This window comes from Triplophysa rosa, linkage group LG11 (genome assembly GCF_024868665.1).
Source record: "Triplophysa rosa linkage group LG11, Trosa_1v2, whole genome shotgun sequence".
NCBI classification, from domain to species: Eukaryota; Metazoa; Chordata; class Actinopteri; order Cypriniformes; family Nemacheilidae; genus Triplophysa; species Triplophysa rosa.
In genome coordinates this window covers 9973512-10000307 of record NC_079900.1, presented here as the reverse complement: position 1 = coordinate 10000307, position 26796 = coordinate 9973512, and the positions used below count along the sequence as shown (strand labels likewise).

The following is a 26796-nucleotide window of genomic DNA, read 5'->3' as shown; positions in this document are numbered from 1 at the left end:
GTCATTTCTATAATGAGTTCTGTTACTTAAATGAATAGACCTGTGTTGTAATTCAAGATGGCTTTTCTGTCAAATGACTTGCTTTGGTCATGTTTGCGAATTTACTGTAGGTCAGATTATTTCGCATGAAAATGAACAGGATGGCTAACAGGATCAAAACAAAGAGCACAATAAGGGGTGGAGAGTTATCATTACAGGACTGTTTTAATGTTAAGAGTCAAACCACATACTGTATGTAAATTAGTCAAGTTTAATCCATTCATTCTCCAAACTGCTTATCATACGCATGATCGTGAAGTTTAATATATCAAGACATATATGATGGTGACATGAAAATGTTTTGCATAATGGAAATGACCCAAGCCTTCTAATTAGTTTTAAAGAAAAAGAACATGTGACCCAGCGGACTTTAAGATTAAAGTGCATGTCACAGTTGCAGAAAGAAAAAAAGCAGCTGTAGTAATCATGGAAAGTGCAGCAGTGAGGCATGTCAGTCTTAAACTTCTGCAGTTCCTCCTCTGGAGACGATCCAGAGGCTTCAGAGAAATACGGGGCTCTGTTTATTATTTATTTACAGTCCTGCATATATGAGAGCGATTTAGCTGCTCTTATGCTGCGGATGTGAGCGTAATGTTAAAAGTCAAATAAGATAGACGGTAGGATTTATATTCCCCGAGCCCATTACCCGAGTTCCCTGGCAGCATTTTACAGTAATGCCGACGTCCTTTAAACACCATTTACACTGGCCCCCAAAAACGTGTGCAAAGCAGTCCCTACGGTACGCAGATGCTACCAATCCTGAACATCAGCAATGCGTTTGCAGGAAGACAAGTAGATTCATTTTAAAGGGATCCTGTACAAGAAAAATGCCATCAGCATTCCGAATGCAGCAACCTTTAGTGGCGCTGCCGCGGCATGGCCATGTTTTAATCAATGCTGCTGTCGTGAGACCTGAAGGATGGGAAATATTTCAACAGCCATCTCTTCATTACCATCAAGAAACACAGTATCAATATAGAATCTAATAATGTTTCCAGGCTGCTCAAAGGTGACCTGAAAAGACACGGGGGTTATCTGCCTTTAGTCCATCACTCTGATAATAAAAAGTTTAGACATGGGTATTGCAGCAATTGGCAAAAAAACACTTTTTGAGTGTTTTTTATAAAAACACACTTACTAAAGGGATAGTTCACCCAAAATGAAAATTATGTCATGAATTACTTAACCTCAAGTTGTTCCAAAACTGTATACATTTCATTGTTCTGTTGAACTAAAAAATATATATATATATATACAGTATATATATAAATGTATATACGTACATGTAACAAAGTTCAATGTAGGGAAGGAAGGAGGCGGGAACCGGCGAACATTTAAACAATAAACTTTAATCAAAAATAAACAAACAATAACACGGAAGTAAAAGGCCGGCAGCCACCTCACGGTCGACTGCCGGCCACACAAACATAAATAAAACTTAACATTTCCAGGCCCGGTCCTCTCTTGTCGGCAGTCCCGTCGCTCGTCCTCTTATGCTCCCCGTGAGGCATGCGGGACCAGTGTGCGTACAGCTGATAGTCATTATCACTCACGACACCGGCCCCGCCTTCCTGCCCCACGGCTCTCGTCCCGCCTTCCTCGCTACAGTACATATATACAGTATATATACTGTACATATATTTGGAAAAATGTTAGCAACTGAGATTTCTGGGGCACCATTGACTACCATTAAAATGGTTGTGTAAGGTGCCCCAGAACTGTCTGTTTATCTAAATTCTTCAAAATATTTTCTTTTGTGTTCAACAGAACAAAAAATGTTACAATATGTTTTTCTACTATGGTAGTCAATGGTGTTCAACCACACAAAGACATTTATACAGGTTTGGAACAATTTGAGGGAAAATAATTCATGCCAGAATTTTCATTTTTGGGTGAACTATCGCTTTAAGGAAACAAAACTAACTATTAAATAAAATAAAAAATTAGAATATATAAATATGTTTTTATTTGCACTTTGTTTGCACAAAATTAAATTGGGACAAACTGGTCAAAATAACAAAAAGATGCAATATTTGCAAATTTTGAATAAGTTTACATTCACGTTTAAAAAACGAATGTTTTAGATTTTATGGAATAAGCCTGAATTTTTTTCACAACTTTTATGTGTCTTTGCATTCTCTCAATCTTTCACATTGCTGTTGGGTGACTTCACGACACTCCTGAGGTTTGTTTCTGTTGTAATTCTACAAACACTAGACTGGAATCGCTAAAAAACATGCAGAAATGCAGATAAAAAGAAAGAGTGGTCTCGTCATTGGGGGAAAACCAGAGCAAAACCTGAACCTGAGCAAAACCAGGGCAAAACCTGAACATGAGGTTTGCAGTATGGCTGTCAAACAGAGGTGAATGAGAAACTCAGATAACAGCAGATCTGAGATGTTTTTGGAGATGTTAGTACAGCCATTTTGCACTCAACCTCTCTACAGGAAGCCCTACTTGAACAAGTACCTGGTGGATTTAGGAGGTGTATCATGTCTCTCCATAGGAAGGTCTAACGGTAGATCTTGGTTGGGACCATTCTACTGACAGAAGCCTGATCTAACAGGTTCTGTCAGAGCTGTCCAGATAAAAGTAATGGACATGCTGTTTTCACAAGGTCGCTCCTACCATGGGGCCAGACAACCTTGAAGATAAGAACAAATCCTTTAGCCACAAATGGCCACCCACCCCATCAGGCTGGGGCTGTGTGTTACAATACAGAGAGAATCGATACCAGCAAAGCGATGGAATAATGACTCTCTAGAGCACGGGCCAATTCTGCAGCAAACCTCCAAACAGCACTGCACCAGACAAAAAAGGAGGAAGGGGTAAAGAAAGAAAAGAGAGATTGTAGAGGTCTTCGGTATGCCTCATTTAGCAGCGGCGGTTGGGCGCTTCCACATCAACACCGATAGTCTATGAAATGCTGGGCAACGGTCCACCTCTCTTCTCATCTGTCTGCTTCACTCATTCACTCATACACATCCTGCAATTCCCTCAATCCCTACCCTCATTTATCTCTTCTGTTCCCCCTACACATTGCATCCTTTATCTATCGCTTGACTACGCCACCGACCATGCCGTCTCAATGAAGCAGGAGAGCCGCCTGCGAAATCAGCCTGGCACCCTTGAATGACTCTTCTGGCATATCATTGATTTTATAATTCTCGTGGTTTCCCTGGCAAAGCTCCCAGTTTTAAAGAAATCATCGCCTGCTTTTAGCGTGGAAGCCGGGAGGAGGCGCAGAGGCACGCAGCTTACCGCACTTTACCGCAGTGACTTATGATTCAGGAAGAACGCAGGCCTTCGCTTCTCCTAAGCCCACCGAGGACATCCGACAGAGAGTCGCTTCTGAAGAGCCCGCAGGCTAAAACAAGTGATGTAAGCGTATGTATGGGTCCCTCGCCACGATGCCTTGCAGGAAAGACGGTTGCATGCTGACATTTTAGCGGAAAGGGGTTCGTGTGAGGAGTGTGGTGTGTTTTTGCGCATGTTTGTGACGTGCATGATTGAGTCAACTCACTTTGAGTCAAGGTGCAGAGAAAGATGAAGATATTGAAGAGCAGTGGATAGAGAGAGAGATGAGGCATTAGGGTGCATTCATTAACCTCACGTGTGCCAAATTTCTGTTACTCCATTATGCAGTGAGGCGGATGCACTGCATTGTGCACAGGAGCAAGAGGCAGATATAAAAACGTGCCTCATAGGCCTTAAAGTGATAGTTCACCGAAAAGGATGTTGGTGACCAAACAACGGCGATACCCATTTACTTCTATTGTATGGCAATGGAACCAATGCAAATCGATGGGTACCACCATCATCCGATTACCAACTTTCTTCAAAATATCTTCTTTTCTGTTCTGCTGAAGAAAGAAAGTCATACAGGTTTAAAATTACAAGAGGGTGAGTAAATGATGACAGCATTTTCATTTTTGGGTGAACGTTCCCTTTAAGTCAACTGTTAGGTTTTATTAGGACATATGGGGCTGGGTGACTCGAAAACCCCTCACACGAGTTACTGTAAAAATGTCAGCATCAGTAGGACCATTTAAAAAGTGTCACAGCCTGAGCGGTCCAGTACAAAACAAGAACAAGCTTTATGTCCTCCTGATGAAGCCATTACCCAGCCTGCTTTAAACGCTCTAAAGAGTCCAAACACACCCAGCAGGTCTAGACGAGAGGACTCGCCGCCACGCTGATGACCCACTCCACCTGCCAGACGGCCCTAGTACCAGACACTTTAGTTTAAGAGCCCCGGGTCTGCCCAGTGCCCTCATTCAGAGCCAGAGAGGAAACCTGGCACTGCCCAGGCACCATTAATAACACCGCATAAGAAAAGGTGCCCACAGGGCACGTGCACATTAGAACACCCTCCAATATACACACAGACACAGATAAACAACAGCACCCTCAGAAACTCACCCATTCGCACACAACACTCACAAACACACACAAAAGGCATCTCCCTGAGAGCGACAGATAGACTCTACCCCATCCATCACGGAGCTAGGCAGAGGCCGCACTCCTTACTGGCTGGGCGAGGTGATTTTGTCTCGAGCCAGGCGAGTGAAAACATCATTCTCATCATACGCGCCATCTCCAAGAGAACTGTGGCAGACTCTGTCGCCGCGGTGCGTTCTGACTCTGACCTGCAGATAAAAGCAGTGCTGTTACAGATCAATAGATCTGCAATAATAATAAAAAATGTCAGTGAAAGTGTCGCCACTTCTCTCAAACGCCCCCATAAGCCTTCCGGAGCGAAGGTCCTCGGTGCTATTAGGTGAATACACAACAGAAGAAGAGCGCAGGAGTCGTCCTTGAGAACTTTTCAAAAGCTGCAGAATTATAATGCAGAGCATTCTGTTCAATCTCAGTACACCTTAACACACCTATTCAGCTTCAGGTTTTCTTAAAGAGAAAAATAAAAGATCATAGTTTAAAACAAAATGAAATGTAAGTGAATGTAACATAATTTTCATTTTCAGGTGAACCACCACTTAATAAACACCAATTCAGCTTCATGTTTTCTTAAAGTGACGGCGACCATTACGCAAAAGCAACTTCCTTTTAACGGAAAGCTTCCTCCGAAACAGTGCACGACTTGTGACTCAACTGTGAACATTCGTCAGTGGTAGACACCTCCAGCACATAGACAATCTCTTCCCAGCCTAAAGATGCATCTGGAGGTGTGTTGACCTCACTCATAATTAATCTGCCAGGAACGGCTGGAAGCACGAGGAAGACGCACAAACACCATCACTAGAGGCTGTCTCACTGTCTCATTAAACATGAAGTTAACCAGCCAATCAGGACAAATTTTTATTTTTGGGTTAACTATACCATTAAGACTTAAAGGGATAGTTAACCCAAAAATAAAAATCCGGTCATCATTAACTCACCCTCTTGTCAATTCAAACCTGTATGACTTTCTTTCTTCTACTGAACACAAAGGAGATATTTTGAAGAATGTCGGTAACGAACAACGACGATACCCATTGTCTTGCATTGGTTTTGTGTACCCATGTGAATGGGTACCGCCGTTGTTTTGTTACCAATATTCTTTCAAATATCTTCTTTTGTGTTCTGCAGAAGAAAGAAAGTCATACAGGTTTGAAATGACATGAGGGTGAGTAAATACTTTTTTTACTTATAATAGTAAAAAACTATTACTTTAAAGCCAATGGAAAGCAATTGAGGTGACTGGTTAACAATTGAAAATGTGCATAATCATCACAATATTTGTCAATAAATAGTATAAAAAAAACACTGAATTATCTAGTGACCAGAAAAAAATAACAATTCTTAAAAAACATTTTACATTTCCTATTTCTTATTAATATTTATATTAGCATACTATTTCTCTTGGTATTATCTTGGTATTCTTTTCCGACTGTTTCTAAAAGCATCCATGTGTGCCGGACAAACTGCTGACTGCTTTTTCTTTACTGGTCTGTCCAACTCATCCAAACAAAATCTTAAATTAAAAATATTTTGTGAAGCAATTCACGCATTTCCACAGATTCTAATTATCTTAAATATACATTCATTCAAGTATGACCAAATGTATGACAGGTATTGTAAGATGTGCATTTGCATCTGTTGGTGTTAGACAGGATATCCTTTACAATTAGCCAAAGTATAGACAAAGAGACAATTTCTTCTGTGGGCGGTGCTGTTCTGTGATATGTTGAGCAGGTGTTAGGCCACCCACATTTTATCACACGTGTGTGATGGGAACTGCCTTCACATATACACACACACAGGCAAGCCACAGTTATCAGTCAACACAAAGATCACATCAATGTCAATTCACAAAATGACAGTTTTGTCAAAACGCGATAAGAACCGATGAGGTTGTCCAATAAAAGGCAAACTCTTACATCAACATGCTCAGCCAGTTTCTAAAGCTGATTTCTGTATGCAGCAAATACTGACGTACTGTACGTTGATTCTTTGAATACACCCTGTAAAGTCTACAATAACTGCATTCCATGTTGTTTTCAATAAAGCGCTCTTTATTTTTGGATAACTATACTCAACCGTCATCAATGAACAAATGAATAATGTTTACCAAGTGCACGGCACTAAGAGCTTGACAAAAGAGAGTGTGGGAAAATCAAGCCTCAGTCTTATGTAAGCTACATCTATCAAACCGTTTCCCCACAATGAAAAGACTTCCAGCAATTCACTTCGCGTGGCTCTCGAAACTGAATTACGGACAATAATTTAATTTGAGCTGCTTTATTTTCAACCAGGTCCCTCTGAACTGCTGCTACATAGGCGCTGCTTTTTCAAAAAATACGCAGAGAAACATGGGTAAGAGTTTGGATCAAAGCTGGCACTTCGACCTGATCCACTAATGAGGGAGCTCATCAAAACTTAATTGGGGTCAGGTGATGGAGTACGAAAGAGTGGGCACTTCTTTTACACTGCAATACATTTCAAATGTAGTGGGGCCATTACTGCAAAGTTCAGAATGTGATCAAAATGCAAAAATCAAGCATATATTCAAACAAATGTTATCACTGATGACATCTGGTAGAGATAACCTCTCCTCCGCCCTGTTTCTGGCTTCCTCTACTCTTTCTGTCTTTGTTGATCCTCTGGTCTCATCACCGATGTGGGGAAGCAGAGAGTGATTGACATGTTGGAGGCGGAGAGGTGCTAAGGAATCCAAACAGGTCCATGTGTTGGACAAAGAGATAAGAGAGTGTGTGTTGAAAGGCACGGGGGGGTCCCGTGGGGGAAACTCGATGAACTGCCACAGGGGAGGAGAACATCTGACAGAGTCAAGACAGGAGGAGAGCAAAGATACTGGGAGAGAGAGAGAATTCAGCTACTGTTTTAATCTAGGATATAGACTATGGACTGAAAATCTCCTCATTTAGTTTAAATATAGTTAACAAGGCAAAGGCAGCACAATTATAGATTCCATCAAATCGCATGACAAGTTCAATTTTCTGCCCTATTTTGTTTTTAAAAAACCCTATTTGCTAACCCTTGCTAGTGCAGTGCAACTTGAATCTGTTTGAATAAAACAGAAAGCCTCTTTTTCAAATGCAAATATCTGGTATAAGAGAATACTTCCTTCTTGATACTCAGATGTGACACGCAGGACCACATATGCCGTCAGTGGACAGCCTATAAGGAAGTTGCACGGCTTAGCATGATGGCATTATGACATGTCATTAGCCTGTGTGCACATTTGCTGTGACCTAAAGCGCCTCGTAATGCATTGACAGCCTGTGAGTCATACGTATGTCAGGTATCCATAGAAAGAAGATGGAGGAAGGACATGCCAGGAGAAATACAGTAGGAGGACCATAGTGGCTACTGTCCATACAATTTCATTGTATGCGTATACATTAGAAATAAAAAAGGAATCTAATTGATCTAACTGGTGTTGTTTTCATGGCAAGTTTTGAAGGTGGCCGTAATGCTTCAGGGTCATTCCGTGTCAACTCAACCGTAGGACCCCAGCTCAAATTTTAGATTTTTTTTCCTTTTTACAGAAGCAAGACCAACATCAGTAGAGATGAAAGCCAAAATATGAAATGCCACCGATGAATAGTTATTAAGTAATCAATTAATTTGTAGAGGGAGGTAAAAATGACAATTTTCACTCTGAATTTGGAGCCATATTAGAGGGGGTAAAAATGACATGAGAAATATGCCAGCATCAATATTTTATTTTTACACAAAGATCAGTATATCTGTTAGTAAATCTGTTCATTTTAGGAATAATTGATGCATTTTATCCCAATGGTGACAGTTCAAAAATGAAGAAAGGGCATATTTGTGTTCTTTTTACAAAATATGCATGCCTCTAACTCCAGAACTGTTAGAGATACCTTAATGTCCTTTTAGATTCTTGTTCTTGACCAACTTGTCTTTTGGGAACTACATATTTAAAGCCCTATAAGGTGCAGTCCTAGAGATATGAGGATCTAAATGTGGCTTTATGAGAAAACTTTGAAAATGCACACATTTTCAGTCATCAAAAAACAAATGTGGGTCATTTTTCAAAAATCTAGTATTTCATTTCTTTTAAAGAGGAATGTCTGAAGAACAAATAGTGTTGAATCTAGAAATGTATCTTTTTTCTTTCTTTTAAAACAACTGCATTGAACATATCAATTTTAACAACATCTTAGTACAAAACTACTGAAATTGCTAAGGGACTACTGAAGTTGAGGCACATTAACTTGGTCTCAATAGTTAATTTAAAAGATATTATAGTTCCAAAGGAAAATACTGTCTCAGATAAATTAGCAAGAAAGGATTTTTTAGCCATTTTGGAATGACCAAGAGTTTAAATATGCAGTAAAATAGCTAAGTCTATTTCCATCCATCAAACAGACAAATGATGCTCAGATACTACATGTGCAATTGCAATTGCATTTCACATCAACAGTGCTAGCATACATGGCAGAGAACACAAATCAGTACATGTGCGATAACAGTTGTATATCGCAATAGCAGTGCTAACATAAAGTAACACCATAACAGATGATGACCTGAAGTATAGGTTAAACAAATATGTTAGTCTTAAATTCATGCAGTGTGGAAATTGTTCTAAGAGTTAGGGGCAGAGAGTTCCAAAGTTTAGGAGCCATTACGGAGAAAGATCTGCCTCCCCGAGGTGACAAGCGAAATCTTGGTACACACAGCAATTTACCTTCAGATGATTAAAGTGATCAGGAGAGGATATAGGGAGAGAGTAGGTCGGTGAGATAAATAGGAGCAAGACCATACAGTGATTTAAAGGTAAGCAGAAGGATTTTATAGATAATACGAGAGGACACAGGTAGCCAGTGAAGATTAAATAGAACAGGGGTGATATGGGCAGACTGTTTAGTGTAAGTTAACATGCGTGCGGCAGAGTTTTGAATGTATTGCAAAGGAGAGACAGAGTGCGCCTGTATAGTCCAGTAAAAAGGGCATTACAGTAATCGAGGTGAGATGTGATAAATGCATGCACTAATGTTTCCACACTTTTTTGGCCGATGAAGCGACGGAGTTTGGCAATACGGCAAAGTTGAAAAATGCAGCTTTAGAAAGTTGGCTGATATAAGCATCTAAGTTTAATGAAGAATCAAGAATGACACCTACGTTTTTTTAAATAATTGATGTAGCTTTAAGATCGAGTGTTTGAGAATTAGTTTTTTTTGTTGTTGTTAAGTTTGGGGGACCAACAAGTAAGATTTCTGTTTCAGTCAAGTTCAAACTAAAAGAAATTGAGTTTAGCCAAGTCTTTAGCTCATCAATGCATGACAACAGAGTTGCAGTTTGGTGTATAGAGTCAGGTCGGCAGGAAGTATAATCTGAATATCGTCAGCATACAGTATCATACAATTTGACCAACTGGCATAATGTAAATAATAAATAGTAATGGCCCAAGAACTGAGCCCTGTGGAACACCCTGTTTGAGTAAGACCGTGGGAGATTTATAGTTATGCATGGTAATGTAATATTGTCTGTCATATGAGTGGAACCAAGATAACGCTACTCCTGAGATGCCAATCTCTGAGAGGCGCTTGAGTAACAGCTTGTGACAAATGGTGTCGAAAGCTGAGCTGAGATCAACCTTAGTCACCAGTAGAAGGTCATTAGTAACCCTTACTAAAGCGGTTTCAGTACTGTGATGAGTGCGGAAACCTGACTGGTTTACTTCAAACTGATCATTATGAGCTAGAAATCACTGCAGTTGAGTTGCCACCACCTTTTCCATAATTTTTTAGACAAACGGTAGGTTGAAAATTGGATGATAGTTAGCATAATAAGTTGGATCCAAATTAGTTTTTTTTAGGAATAGGGCTAACAGCAGCAGTTTTGAGAAAGAAAGTAGGTGCAGGATCTGCCCGACAAGTAGAAGAATTGGATTTCTGTATTATTTCACTAATTAAGGTGGGGTTGGTCAGAGTAAAGTTAGTGAACAATTGGGTTGACTGAGCTTGTTCACAATCAAGAGTCAGTCAGTTCAGCACCCAGAGTCTCACATAAAGCATTCAGCTTTCCTTGAAAATAGTGCAAAAATGTAAGAAACAATGAGCAGCAATGACATCATGCTGACATGCAAAAAAGTCTGCTTTTAATATTCTGCACATATTATCCACACATGTACCTGACTAAAAAGCAATGTCAAAAAAACTTTAATTAAACCGCATGAATGACATCATCACAGAAAAAGATGAGGTGACGCTGGTAACCCCACAGACACTCACCTCTGACCTTGCTCTGCCCTGCCTCTCTACACAAAATACACATCAAAGCCGATCCAAGAGCTACGACAGATGCCTGGGCGGGGTGAAACTCAGCTGGCACTGGAGATCTCACAGTTGTGCCCTTGGGCCTGCTTTCTATGCACCAAACTCCAGTAAAGACTTCAGCCCTTTGGGGCAAAACACATGTTTCAGATTGACTTCTGAGGACTTCAATATGCACCATTCTGGCAATAATCACAAACACTTCCAAGAGTAACTGTGTCACCGAAAGAGATGTTTGCATGATACTCTATTTAGACATAAAACGGGGTATGCGAGTACCTTTTTCCACCATAATGCCATAAATCTTCTCAAAAAAAATAACCACTATTAAAGTCGACCTATTTATAGGGTCTTTATAGGGCAACTTCATCTGAAGGATGTTCATGAAGCTTAACCAGCTAAAGGAAGAGGAAAAGCTGAAATACTTTCAATAAATATGCAAAGGATAGCGGAAGTGGTTCATTAGTACAATTTAGTTTTGTGGCACAAAACAATACACCATGTACATTACACTGTATTAGTGGTCTATTCCAAAGCATGTTAAATGGCCTTAAAGGAACAGTTCACCCAAAAATGAAAATAGTTTTATAATCAATATTTTAAATGTATTTATAATTGCAATAAAAACACGCATATCCAACATCTAAATTAAAATAAGACAACATGTCAAATTTTATTCCTTTTGGGACAGTTCACCCAAAAATAAAGATTCTGTCATCATTTACTCACCCTCAAGTTGTTCTAAATCTGTATAAATGTCTTTGTTCTGATGAACACAGATCAAGATATTTGAAAGAATGCTTGTAACCAAACAGTTCTTGGGCACCATTGCAAACACTTCCAAGAGAAACTGTGTCACCGAAAGAGATGTTTGCATGATACTCTATTTAGACATAAAACGGGGCATGCGAGTACCTTTTTCCACCATAATGCCATAAATCTTCTCAAAAAAATCTGATATTTTACAAGTAAGAGTTCTTTTATCACCTCCTGTGAAGTTAATTGGTTTTCAACCTGTGTTTGCTAAATCCTTTGGTGCACTTGGACTGCTGCCAGCTAGATGCAGAAAATATGTTGCCTGTTTAAAGTACACAAGACTCTGAAAATGTGTCAACACTCACCCTTTGATTCGGTTCATTGACTGAAGACTGAGGATGTCCAATAAACATGCTCTTGAAAGACGTAATGTAACTTTTTGATTATGAAGGTTAAGTTTGAGCAATTTTGTAGATAAAATTCCACTAAAATTGACGGTTCTGTTTTTCATTCATATGACCTACATGCAGGAAGCCACTATTTATAATCATTTTTTACAGCAACAATAAACCACCTGTTCTTTATAATTCCTTCCCTTGTGTTGTTCATGTAGAATAGCACCTCACAATACTCCACATGATGACTCCATGTTGAAAGTTTTCACCTTACCAATGCAATTACTCTCATATTTCCCCCCTCAATGTTCTGTACATATTCAAGGCCACTTTATAAACCAGAACGCCTCTACACTTTCCTTCATAATAAGAGAGTTGTCACGACTCATGCGCGCTCCCGCCCTGAAAGTCTTCAGCTTTTGTTACGCAAAAAAAGCAGTCAAGGTTTCAGGAACAAGAATTTCATCAAATCTACGTAAACCTCCATCTAATGTTTTTCCCACACATCAGTCAGTCCATAAACAACTAAGTACAACTATGTATATATCAGCAAACAGGACTATTTCCAGACCTCGGCTGCTGCCTCCAGCGTTACAAAAATGCCTCCATCTCCTGAGATTAGTGACCTAACTGTGGAAGTCTCTGGAGCTCTGAAAGTCCGTTGCCTCATTTGTCAAAACTGACCCTGAAAAACTCAGCTGTTTTGTCATTTATCTTTGCTACCTTTGGATCTATTTTTAAGGCATGTCCAAGCATTAAAACCAAAGACAAAATAAGACGGTCATTGTTCCAAACAGACCCTGGTTTTAGACTGGATAGTATACTGTGGGTATAAGTTATATTTTTCTAAAAGCTGTTCAAAAGATGAACTACACGTAGTGACATTCCCCAAAAAACACAGTGTAAAAATGGCTTTGAAGTACTTCCGCTGATTCATAAAAACGCAGCAAATCTCGTTGAGCACAAAACAGGTCAATAGTTTCCATCGATTAATATGTTAAGCTCTGTTAATCAATTATCCAATCAAAATCCTTCAGCAGACGTGTTTGTAATACATTTTGCAATAATGCTGTTTGAATAACCACTATTAAAGTCGACCTATTTATATGGCCTCAAGCAACTTCATCTGAAGGATGTTCATGAAGCTTAACCAGCTAAAGGAAGAGGAAAAGCTGAAATACTTTCAATAAATATGCAAAGGATAGCGGAAGTGGTTCATTAGCACAATTTAGTTTTATGGCACAATACTCCATGTACATTACACTGTATTAGTGGTCTATTCCAAAGCATGTTAAATGGCCTTAAAGGAACAGTTCACCCAAAAATGAAAATTGTTTTATAATCAATATTTTAAATGTATTTATAATTGCAATAAAAACACGCATATCCAACATCTAAATTAAAATAAGACAACATGTCAATTTTTGAGTAAACTATTCCTTTAACATTAAAGGGACAGTTCACCCAAAAATAAAGATTCTGTCATCATTTACTCACCCTCAAGTTGTTCTAAATCTGTATAAATGTCTTTGTTCTGATGAACACAGAGAAAGATATTTGTAAGAATGCTTGTAACCAAACAGTTCTTGGCCACCATTGACTATCGTGGTAGGAAAAATTACAAAGGTAGTCAAAAGTGCCCCAGAACTGTTTGCTTTCCTTCATTCTTCAAGATATATTCTTTTGTGTTTAACAGAACAAAGACATTTACTTAGAATTTTTTCCTTCTATGGTAGTCAATGATGACCAAGAACTGTTTGACAACAAAAACAAAACAACAAAATTTATACAGATTTGGACCAATGAGTAAATGAAGACAATTTAATTTTTGGGTGGACTGTCTGTTATTAACCAAAACGCAAGGGAATTGGAGAACAACAAGAATATGCCAGCCAATACAGTTCGGTCTCTTCCTTGATGTACTGTACCTAAGAAACCTTTAACTTTCCTCTAAATTATACATGGCTGTTGTGAACAATTAATAATCTTGTACTTTTTATGTCCCTCAGTACACAAAAAGTGTATCTAATGAATGTGCAAAGTACAAAGAAGATATTTCATTCATGTTATCCACTTCCAACTTCTGTCTTTGAAACACACTTCGGTGCTTTTGACAAGGAATCGTACCAATATACAGGAGTGTATTCTGATGTAATTGTGTTCTCTGCATGAGCTCTGCAGAGCATCTCTCATCTTGCTTCGGCAGAGGACGAGCGAGTCTGGGGAAAGCTTTATTCATTTTGCAGTCGCATAAAAGCCAAGCAGCAAGCTGTGAAGATGCAGTTCTCTGCCTAAAATACAGTATCGGGTACCAAAAAGTTAGATGCATAACATTTCTCTGGCACATGGAAAGGTCGAAACCACAAATCTGAATGTTTATCATCCTCCGTGTAAAAGCATATGCTTCTACTTTGAAACTGGGATAAACTATTTTTTAAAGCTGCTTGAGAAAATATAGACCTATAAAAACAATGTGGATAAATGTGGGATTTTGTAGACTTCTGAGCACAGTTTGAGTGTCAATATCTAAACTCAGAGAACCAAAATCTTTCAATTTAGGGATAATTCATGCAAAAATATGAATTGTTTCATAATTTATTCAACCTCGTGCCATTCAAAACCTGGGTAACACAAATATATTTTGAGAAATGTCTCAGTGGTTTGTGTCAATAAAATGAAAGTCAATGGAAGCAAATGTTGTTTGGTTACCAATGTTTTTAAAAATAACTTTTTTTGTGTTGTGCAGAAGAAAGAACGTTATACAAGTTTGGAATGACATGAGGGTGAATAAATGATGATAGAATTTTTGTACCGAAACGCAATAATATATAATTTAATAAGAAGAATTATATTTACATATTTACAAGATTTTGTTTAAATCTACTTTTTACATTTTTTTCTATTTTAAAAAAATGTTTCCACATGTAAATCAATAACAGTTACAATTTTAACAATATTTCAAGTTTAATTTGAAAGTGTAAAGTGTAAAAGATTTGTTGTATTTTGAATCCAATCTTTCTTTGTAAAAGGCATAAAAATGATCATACCAATTTCAAAGTTAAGGATTCAACAGTTTATATATACAATGAACTATCATAACATTTTAGTTGATAATTTAATATACTTTATTTTTGACAAAAACATCCCATGTTTCGGTCGTGACACACACATTTTCAGTAGTGATGGTAATGTTCTGGTCGTGATCATAGTGCTGGGCAATATACCGGTTCATACCGAATACCGGTGTGTATTTTTGTTATGATATGAATTTTTAATATACCGCATTACCGGTGTTTGTCGCTTAAACAACGTGCGGAACCCGGCAAAGCGCGACACTGTTTCAGTGGGGTCCCTTTTCACTGTTGCACTGTGACCGGCCATTCACACAGAATGCGTCTTTCTATGCCGCGGCACTACTTTATCATAATTTTTCTATATAAACATGCGCTAAACAGAGGCGTTTGGATGTCTGCGTGCGTCTCGCGCTTGAGCGGTTACGTTACATATTTCTTTCCCGTCGCAATGGGAGCGCGCACCTCGCGGCCGAACAGCAGCACAAGTGTAACAGTTCGCATTACGTTTATATTAAATATACTCACGAACAAACATTTTCAAAAAACGCTCGTGTTCCCCTCATATCTGCTCAATATAAGCATATTCTATGATGTGTTTTTAGTTTGAACTGTTTCTCTATATGCTTTGATGAGAAATAAGGGTCAGTAAGGAGGATTGACAGCGTATTGCGATCGCTTTCCTCTCATATCTAATTTAAGCCTTTGTTTTATGATTAAAAAATATGATTTCAGGAAATCATGAAGCCATTGTGACTATGTAAAACACAACAGACATCACATGCATGTTTTAATGGTATAATTGTTACTATTTTGTTTTCAACTATTAATTTTTGGGTGGATGCTCCTAACTCTTGAAGTTGGGAGCACCAGTGCTTACAAGGAAAAAAGTTAATTTCGAGCCCAGTTCTCTATTTATTTGCTTAAATATTATGTATGCAAGTTACCTTCGCATGCTATTCAGCTGTTAAAGTAGTCTAAACTTTGCAGTTATTATAGGGGATACTATCACTGTCACCATGACGGTATGAAAGGGCATTTTAAGTCAATCAACAGCACTATTTCCTCTCTCAATCAGTAGAAAATGTGGTAAAAAAAAATACCGCCATGTATAAATCTGGAAAACACTGTTATATTAATTTTTGGTCATACCGCCCAGCACTACGTGATCACAATATTTAATTTGCATGCACAGCTGAATCAGACTTTCAACATTTTATGTTAATACAAATAACTAACTATGTTGCACATATGCAGCCAGCACATATAGCAGACACACATCTGACAGTAAATATCTAATAGAAAACCTACAGCTTACATACTATAGCACCACTAAAACATACTAAAATACTAAAGATTTTCATAACTATGGAGTTTTGTTTATTTCCCCAAATAAAGGATTAATTGTCCCTTTTTCTCACTACCGGAACAATTTTTGTCACTACTGAAACAATGATGCCCAGTGAAACGTTTCGTCGTGACTGTTTTGGTAGTGACAATTTTTGAATACTTTTGACCCTAGCTCAAAGATGCTAATCAGGACATGGTTTGCAAGCACAGTTCTGAACAGATGTACAGATATAAAAACTAAATTTTATGGAATAACGCCCAAAAAAGTTTGCTTAATTGCAGAAAAATGGTTTGGTAGTGACGTTCCTTAAATTTACACACATATTTTCAGACTTTTGCACACATTTACTTCAAAATGATAAGACCAATACTCGCCATGTAGCCATTATAGAGAGGGACACAGTAATTATTCTTCAAAAATTTAGGGGTGTGCCTAAAATCAGTCTCAGCCAATGGACTAAACATACACTGTTTCAGTAGTGACATGAAAATCTGGGTTTAATTATGTTTAATCATTTAAAAATAGAACATTTTGAACCACTTTTTTAAAAATACAAAAAGATATTTTTAAAAACAACAATGGAAAAAAATGCAAAAAATGTTTTAATATAATTTTCATAAATTGATAGGTTTAGGGGTTTGAGTTCATCTCCCAATTGAAAGTACCCAATAAATGATGATTTTATATATATTAAGCTCACTGATATTATAAATATTATTGTGGGTTTCGAAAGATGATAGAAAGATCTTAGTAAACAACTAAGATTTGAATACTTGAATGCTTTTTAAATGTGTTTTTTTATGTGGGACAGCAGTTTGCACGAATTCTGTAGAATGGCCCTACTGAAAAAACAGTGCGAGAATCAAGTGAAATCAACTTCACATGCCCTTAACCAGGGCAAACAACAGCCCTCCAGCAGCCAGAAAAACATCTGCCTCATGTCTCACCCTTCACAGCCGCAATAACCTGTCTAAAATTAATGAGCCAAGCTTTCTATTGCTCCAAATTCCCTGTCATTATGAAACCTGCTCTGTACTTCCGGCTTGCCTTACGTAAGATTACAGTTTGCCTGTGTTAAGGTTTGCTGTTAGCAAGCATCCCAATGTGTGATTACACCCTCCACTGGATTTGTCCTTATATAAGAGAGCACATAGCTGTGGGTCAATCTCTGTGTTAGACCTTTGCTGTCTAATAAATGTCAGAGGCTTCATTTACCTCATAATTGATGGTAAATAATTTGCTACATTTAACTGATGAAACAACAGATGGTTAGCCCGTGACCCGAGATCGCTTTGGTGCAAACTACCTTGTCTTCATAACATCTTTCATTAATACTGACATCAGCAAGACCGAGCTGTGGTGTTTCCAAGGGTCGATGGCACATTTCCAGCTTGCAGCTGCTTGGAAATGCTTGCGTTGACCCGCAGGACTGCAGCAAACGTGTTCACGTCTTTTTACTGCCAAAACAAGTTCCTATATCAAAAACTATTGTGTTGATTGCCATAATAAAGTGTAACAAAGTGGGACTGCAAACATAATTTTAAGCAGATTGCCCAAACACTCCCCCCAACTGCCATTGGTTGGACAAACAAAAAGCCCCAAAACACATATCACTGGTTTGAAAATGTTTCTGTATATGAGCCACAAAAAGATGGCTGTATTCCGGATCAAATCATACGTATTTATGCCTCCAAGAAGAAACAAATTATCTATAAACTGAAGCTCATTGTTATTCTGTTCAATTCAATTCAGCCAAATGTTTCCTGGCAGATTCTATATGGTTTTATTTGCAACAAAAAAACTCATTTGGACTCAAATCATCATCAGTCTGAGCTCTGCGAGCTTTAAAATGATCTCTACAATTACTTTTAATGACAAAAGAAAGACTAAAAGCTGAATTTCTAAACGGTAATGGGGATGCTCACTGTTCTTCCACTGCCCATTTCACATTGCTTGTATCATACACCCTGACCTTGCATTTGGCATAAAGAGACAATAAACAGGCTGGCCTGTAAATCATGTGATGTAAGTCATACAAGCTCTGTAGAACTGAACCCAACACAGACAGCCGAACGAAGATGGTATCTTGGCAAATATATGCACAGTGTGACGTTTAGAGATGGCAAATGTAAGGGGCTTTTTCTCAGAAGACGAACTGAGAAGCAGGAGACTGCAACATTTGCTTTCTATGTAATCCCATTGTTGTCAATTAAAAGCAATTCAGATATTGAAGCGAACTCAATGATTCTGCTTTGCTGTGGGAAAGCGGTATCATCATAGTCTCCAGCACGACTTTGCAAAGCCTTATTGCCTTGGAAATAGCAGTTATTTAATTATGTCTCTTGCTGCCCTTTCCATATGAGCCTGGCGCACAAGAAAGCATAACAATAATTAAAAACGCTTGTGGTGTAACGCTTGTCCTGCAGCTATGTGCTGTAATCTCATGACTGAGTTCAGCACCTGTCTAAACCATCACCTTTGTGATGCTACTGTAGAATGATGATGGAGGGCCATGTTTAACACTTCTGAGGCTACATCTACAACTGTGTGTCAATTCAGAGTAGATCAGATAACTTAACGCTAGACGTGCAATGATACAGCTGTAAAGAATTATCCAATGAGGCTCAAGGGAAAGTGCATTTCGGGACATTAACGTCAGTGGACGTTCGGGACAGCTGCTGTGTTTCTCTACAATCGCATAATTATTTTGTCCAGAAGGGTGGGTCACAATTGTTTTGGTTGAATGCAATTCTCTGGGGCATTTTGCTGGAATCTAAACAATGGAAACACCAGCAAACTGTGCACAAGAGGTGAGATTAGCACTCGAAATCACAAATAGAGAACACATTGATTGAACACAATGCTATTTCTTCAGGGGCTGGCAGCCCATTGGTCAGAATGAGATCCCAAATGAAAGAACCGATTAAAGTCTGCCAATTTTGTGGGCTGCGCTGGCTCATTAAATTCCGGCCGGAAAGAGCGGGTTGTTTATTATTTGAACGAGGTTTTAATGTCTTCTGCTGACTGACGTCAATGCTACGCACATATGACAGATTTTAAAAAAGGTAGCGACATCACAATTGACCTCACGGGGGGTAATATTTAATTTAGTTTACAATATCCACACTCTCATTTACAGCAACAACAGCAGGTTATTCATTTGAAGATGACAGCATGTTAATTACATTTTCTTCATAAATGCTCTCTTATTAGTGAATGGTAAACACATAAGAGCACAGCGTGTCTTAATCACTTCAGAAAGAAAATAAAGTGCTCAATATGACTCACATGAGCCTTAGAATTCAGAACACACAATCTGTATTAGTACTGTCGCCTAATGCTAAAGCTAGATTTGTTTAAAATAACAAACTGTCTCCTGGGATTAGCACTTGAACAGGTCAATCGATTCAACATTTAAGTGAAAACCCTCCTTAAAGTGATTGTTCACCCAAGAATGAAAATTCTATCATCTATTTACTCACCCTCTTGTCATTTCAAACATGTATGACTTTCTTTGTGCAAAACATTTAAAAAAAATTGTTTACTGCACTCAAAAAAATGAACTGTCGCTGTTGTTAGTTTTACTTAACCCATCCTTGTTCACAGTACATAAAGAATTCAAGTAACTGAATTAACGTAAGTTAACTATGTTATTCATACTAAAATTTTGATCTGTCAGCTTTACTTAACAAGTGTTTGACTGGTCAACTTAATATTGTTGAGTAGAACGCAAAATTGTTGAGTTTACCTAATATAAACAAGTTAATTCAACATGACTGGTTGAGGGGGATTTTCAGTTCCCAGCATGCTTTGCGTAAGACTGCATTTAGGCAGTAAATTTCGAAATTTAGTGTTATTTTAAGTGTTTTTCAGTAAAGATAAAGACTTGTTTGTGCTTAATGTTCATTTATCTTTGAGGTTTAAAAGAGTTTTAGGGTTACCATTGTTTAGAAGAGTGGTACATGTGCTTAGGCTGTGAGAGGTTAACGCGCCCCTGATGTCTTTTGCATCATTCAATGAGCTTTAACTGTGCTAATGCCAGTACTGAGATGTCTCTCATCTGATGTGCTCATTGTGTTTTGACTTACATGCAGTAAGTCTGTGTATAATTTATGTATGACAACAAAAAGTACCATTGAGAAGGATAAATATTGAAAACTTAAAATTACTGGTACAATCGGAATGGTTTAGATTTACTCAAAAAAGTTTTGTCAACATTACTTACATTTATTTTGTTCATACAACTTAAGTGTTATTTGTTCAAATTACTTAATATTGTTGCGTGGAACCACTTGACGCAGCATTTTTAAGTAAATTCAACAAATACATTTTTTGAGTGTGGCACTGATTGACTTGCATTGGTTTTGTGTCCAAAACAACTGAAGTGAATGGGTGCCGGCGCTGTTCGGTTACCAACCTTCTTCAAAATATCTTCTTTTGTGTTCTGCAGAAGAAAAAAGTCATACAGGTTTGAAATGACAAGAGGGTGAGTTAATGATGCCAGAATTTTCTTTTTTAGGCAAAATATCCCTTTAATGCATATGGGATGTAGCAATTGTCCCCACCACGCATCTTAACTTTCTTCAAAACCGGCAAGAAACATCCAGTTTGCATGATCACCTCCACACGGCTTGTTTAAAGAATCATCACGCAAAGAAAAAAATAAAGCTAACCGTGTTTAAAAAGCACAATTCACAATAACATCAAAGTGCGCTCTTGAATGCATTAAAGAGGCCCCTGGGAATCATATCCTTCTTCCAAACTGATGTCCATGAACTAATAGCAAATGAAAGCTGGGGGCATATCTCATCCAAAGAAGAACTCTATGATCAGCAGACTCCCTGGAAACAAGGTCCGTGAACAACTTAAGTGCTCTGCATGATACATCACAGGACGTCAACTTCCCTCCATGGTCTAAAGAATGAAAAGGAGTCTTAAAAATGTAAGTGTCCCATATAAAGCAAGAATAAAGAAGAATCGTGTTTTAACAAACCATAAGAAAGATGTAACTACATCTCAAATATAAATAAAATATAATATAAATATAAATAAAATTACATTTTTATTATTACAAAGATAAATTATTATTAGTACTATTTTTATTGTGATCATTATTATAATGCATTAAAAATGCTAATGGAATTAAAACATTTATTAACATTTTGCATTGCTGCACATTTTTCTACTAACATATATAGACTCGTGGTGCAGTCCGGGACACTTTCATGCATTCAAGTGCATAGACTGCAGTGGTGGGCTGATGCTGACAGTCCGCCCCACATGGGGAACTGAGCAACGCAGATTTCATTCAGTACAACAATTTCTTGGGCCTATTTGTTGTTAAATTACTTTCCATAATTCCCTTAGCCAATAGGGTGCTAAACCAAAGCACATGCAAAAAAACGAGGTACCGCTCATTTTTACCTCATTGTGTTAGTGAATTCCCGTCTTTGCATCACTTTAGTTTAAACCACAGTATGTCTATACTGAACAGCTGAATCTACTGGGGTTTGTAATAAAGACTATACTAAAGGATAGGCTTTACAGGATCTGCACTGGCACGACTTAGAAGAGATCAGCTCATCAAACCTTTCCCTGTCTGTGATGAAGGAGAGAAAGAAAACCATTGGTCAGTAATTACCTAAATGGCCATTTCCATTGTACGTTGACTCTGCGCTTGGCACCTGCCTTTATTAAATGACAATCGTGTGTCTTAAATCAATCGCTTCGGGCTAGAGATATATGGGAAAGAAACCTACAAAACGTCAATAAGATAGTCAGTTGATCTTTGGCCGTAACTGCTGGTGAGCGTGCCTGCGCATGGGCCGCTGTCTGTGCAAAATAGCACTTTGGTTATAAAACAAAGAAATCCCCTGACACATGCCAATGGATGCTGTGTTTATAGAGCCGAAATCCTGCTGTATGGGCACTAAATGAAGTAAGACCTGCCTCGCAGCCCAACATTAATTACCATGTGTACCAATTCTCGTGTCCTTAACTAGATAAACAGCAACGAACGCTGGAATAAAAAAGCCATTAAGTGGTATTCATTTCTCCTTGCGTAATAATTTTGTCACATTGATGATAAGTCTCGCTCAACCTTCAAACCAGCGATCAACACAATAGAAAACTGAAAACTTTTCAACAGCTACGAAATGCATCCATGTCACTTGAAGTATGTGCTCACAGGTTGACCATATATAGTGTTCAAGGTATGCACGTGATGTATAATGCAACAAAAGACGATGCAAAGGTCCAAGTGAGCTAAAACAATGCCGACATTTATCTCCTTAAGGATCCACACAGTCGTTGAGAATGACTTAATACGCCACTGAAGAAAAGCTCCTGAGAATAACGTTGCTTCATTTAATACAGAGACGTTCTGGCATGAAAACAGAGTAAACACATTTAAATAGGGCAGCGAGAGCTCAAGAGAAACACGTTTATTATATAAACTCAATGCAAAACAAAGGGATTTTTTAGTGAGTATGAATTCACCTGAGCGGTTTGTGGTAGGTAATGAGAACGGCACAAACATAAACAGAATGGTACATTGTACTGTACTGCAGGCTGATGTCTGATCTGGTGTAAACGCTCTCAAAATAAAGTGAGTGATACCCGACGACAGCCATGGCAGTTCAGTATAAAACCTCTTTGTTTTTGGTTTCAGAAAAGTGATTACGCCAACGAAATACAGCTTCTGTAGGTCTGATGGAGCATATGTTGTGAAATAACTCCGTATGGTTATTTGTCTAGGGAACAGTTAAGACATGTTGTACTAATGGAATTATTTTACATCAATGTCATTCCCAAAGCATATTTTGAGTGTACACGTTTACCCACAGAGGCAATCTGTGTTCATTGAGAGATGTTCTTCAACACCTTTATTCGATAATGTGGCTTCCTGCTGTTCGCCAAACTTAATACAGTGATGCTTGAGAGACTGACTGACCTTATCCGCCATGATCATGGACGAACCCCCGTGGATCCCCAGGATAGGTATCAACGTCTGCGAGGAAATAAAATCCAAAATCTGGGCGATGGCTTCCTGGTCTGTGCCGTCCCCAAACACCACGCCGTGGATTTTAGTCCCGGACATGAGATCGCACACATGGGTAATGATGCTCTTGGGGTCTGTTTCATTCACGAGCAGGGTGACCACGTTGACGTCGATGGGATCGTCCTTGCTCCACAGAGCCCGTATATCTCTGTCCGAGATGTAGCGGGTTTGGCCCAGGATCACAGCAATGTTCAGTATGGGAACCTTTTCCGCCGCATGCGAGATGTTAAGGAGGGTAAGGAGAGCTGGAAGAGTCAGAAGAACCAACTTGGAAAACCCCATAGTGCTCGACTTCATTCCCTATGACAACAAAAATACAATAGAGGCTGTTTGTGAATGAATGCTTAAAGACTTTTTCAGATACACCACATGTGATCTTTTTCTGTGATATTCAGGAGTGTTGCCAACGAACGCGGGGTGCAGTTTTACACACACTGAGATGATAAACAATACTTTTGAGTAGTAAATTGAAACGTGTATGACTTTCTTTCTTCTACATAACAAAAAAGGCAGAATGTTAGAAACTGACAGCCTCAGTCCCCATTCACTTACGTAGCATCAATACAAGTGAATGGTGACTGAAGCTCCCCCTACCCAACATTCTGTGTTTTGTGTTCCATTACAGACGGAAAGATGAATTTGAAACATCAGAGTACGTATATGATGACAGAATTTTTATATTTGGATGAACTATCCCACTAAAAATAACCTCATCGCTAGCTCTACTCATTCAATTGCGTGTACTGGAGTTACACAACTACGGCAAGTGCAGAATTTTATCATCTCATTTCGAAACTTAGGCAATGAATAGCTAGCAATGAGCAAATGATGAATATTACATGTGACACTGGATCTGAGCAGCAAGCAGGGCAGAAGAGAGTGGAGCTGACATCATCACATGAAGAGTCTGACTGAGAAAGAGGAGGCTTACAGGCTCTGCTACTGTGGCCAGCATGCAAGACATAAAATTGCAGGGAATAACATACGGAGCAGTCTACCATTCATGAAGAGAATAATGCATCATTAACATCATTATGTAGGACAAGCTAAAAGCAAGCTAGATTTGTAGTTTCGTCTGATTGACTAAGAAATCAGTAGAGCAGTGAAACAGGAACGTAAGCATTGGTTCGTTTCAATGCAGCTGAGTGAATCTGGGTGAAAACACCACGCTGTGTGTGACGTAATTTACGCTTCATTGTGTCAGAGAGTTAGCATTTACACACAGAACTTTGAAGCATTCATACTTATATTTAGCTTTGCAGTTGATTTATTAACTATATTACTATTTTAAGGGTAAACGCAGAAATTCTTTATTTTTAATTCACGTCACGTGAATATAATCATGAATAGGCTATACGTGGCAAAAAATTAATTAATGTGGATCTGAAACTGCACGCACACTTTGACTAGAGGGTATGTCTTTGGTTTGACTATTATATTTTGCATTTATATCATCTTTATAATTGAAGAGAGAGAGAGAGAGAGAGAGAGATTTAAATTTGTATGTTTGGATGAAAAAAAACTCCCCTGATTTGCTATTTTAGTCAAATGCGATATCAGTGTTCCTACAACGTGACTAAGATCTTAACACTGGGAACTATATCTAGATGAATATTTCTTCCGATACCTCATTAATTTCCCCAAAACGACCATTATGCAAGTGCGCCCCCTGTTGACGCGTCCCGCGCGCTTTGCGTTCTCAGATGGAACGGTGAACCTCACTTTTGTACAGAATAATATTTTTAGGAAATACGTGGGAACTTTACAATAGAAGCAGCTTAAAATCGTATTAGTACACGTCGTGACTAAAAAAAAGAAGTGAAGCACTTCTTGTACTAAAAAAATATATTGGCCTAACAAAAACAGAGTAATCTTTTAACAAGAAAAGTGGCTGTTCGAAGTTGGATCAACAACCGGATCAAAATCCGCATTCATCTGTTACATATAGGCTACAGAAACAACAGACACATCATCTCTCATTTAAAGCCCTTCCCGTGTAATACACCTGTCTTTCTTTCACTGTATTCTGTCTTTTTGACCCGCTTATTAGTCAATTGTCTCGTTTTATCCGTCAAGAGAAGAAATCCTCAGAGAGCACTCACATGATTATGACACGAGTTTTCATACATGTAAAACGAGGAGGTGTTGTTTAACATAACTTAATACAAACCAACTTATCGTTCGGATGTGATGGTTTTAAAAACCCCTTGTCGCGCGGTTGTAAAGTAACACATTCTCTTTGCCTCGGTTTATGCTTCTGATGTTCGCGCATCCCAGTGATGCAGAGTGAAATGCGTTTTCCTGCATCGTATCAATTTAAACAGTATAGTAAATGTAAAAAACAGTAGTAAATGTAAAAAGAGAAGGACAAAATTTTAACACGTTGCGTGCATATGTCCTTTGCTTTTGGAGATCACATGCGTAAAATGCACCACCTTTGGACCAAGCAAATTTTAACGAAGAAAAAAATATAGATACACTATACTCACAGCTTCCCTCTTCCACAAAGCTCCAAAAATGTTGAACGGGGTGACATTGCAACAGTCCTCCTCTCCCCAGCCAGGTTGGAAATATGAACAATTATTCCGAATCCCTTTAACTTCAACCCCAGAACCATATGAATCAAATTAATCCAACGGTTTGCGTGTTCATGATTTATCCATGAGTCTTCCTCGCATCGCGCTCTTAAACGCAACCGAGAGACGTGCTCGCTTGGTAACTGAATCCGCAAGAAATTAGATAAAGGCAGTTCTGCAGCAGGACCACAGGACAGACTCTCGGTCCTCTTTCCCCACAGCCTCTCTCGAACTGAGGGATGCCGTCAGTAAGACATCCTTAAGGTGAAAATGAGTATTACACCCTGTTTCTGAGCAAGGCACCCCCTAAGAAGAGAGCAGTTGCTACATTTCAATGCAAATGTCCCCGAATCAGATTCAACTTGGGGTGGTTCTCAAGCAAACGTGTTTAAATGCCACTTGTGTTAACTTACACATGCCTTCAAAGTTAAAAGATTTGACATTTATGAACTCAGTGCGACTTTATGATATGGATTATCGACCTGCATTACCTCTGTTCGTTTTGTGGAGCTTTTAATCTTTTGCGGCGTTTGTCAATGATTTGAGTCATTTCGGTGAGGGATTGCCTCTCGGTGACGTACGAGCGTTTGTTTGAAACTCTGCGGAACCCAGCGAGCGCGCATCATTCACATCCACATGTAGCGAGCGGTGCGCGGACATCAGGGCTCGCTACAATAGAGGCGTCTCTGACACAAATCATTCTTATCAGATCGGTGACTAAATGGTCAAATCATGATCTCAATTTCTTTATTACTTCTTGAGATGAGGGAAAGAACATGTCA

At 38.6% G+C, this 26796-nt stretch overlaps 1 protein-coding gene across 1 annotated transcript in view; it reads right to left on the bottom strand.

Moving 5' to 3' along the window:
• The window catches only part of grin2aa (glutamate receptor, ionotropic, N-methyl D-aspartate 2A, a), a 132288-nt gene extending 106064 nt beyond the window's left edge, over positions 1-26224 (bottom strand). Inside the window, exons 1-2 of the mRNA XM_057346461.1 lie at positions 25928-26224; positions 23331-23738 (exon numbers count right to left, since the gene is read on the bottom strand). Coding sequence (XP_057202444.1) covers positions 23331-23735 — 405 coding nt within the window. The 5' untranslated portion in view covers positions 23736-23738; positions 25928-26224. The remainder of the gene's footprint in view (positions 1-23330; positions 23739-25927) is intronic.
• Between the last annotated feature and the right edge of the window lie 572 nt (positions 26225-26796).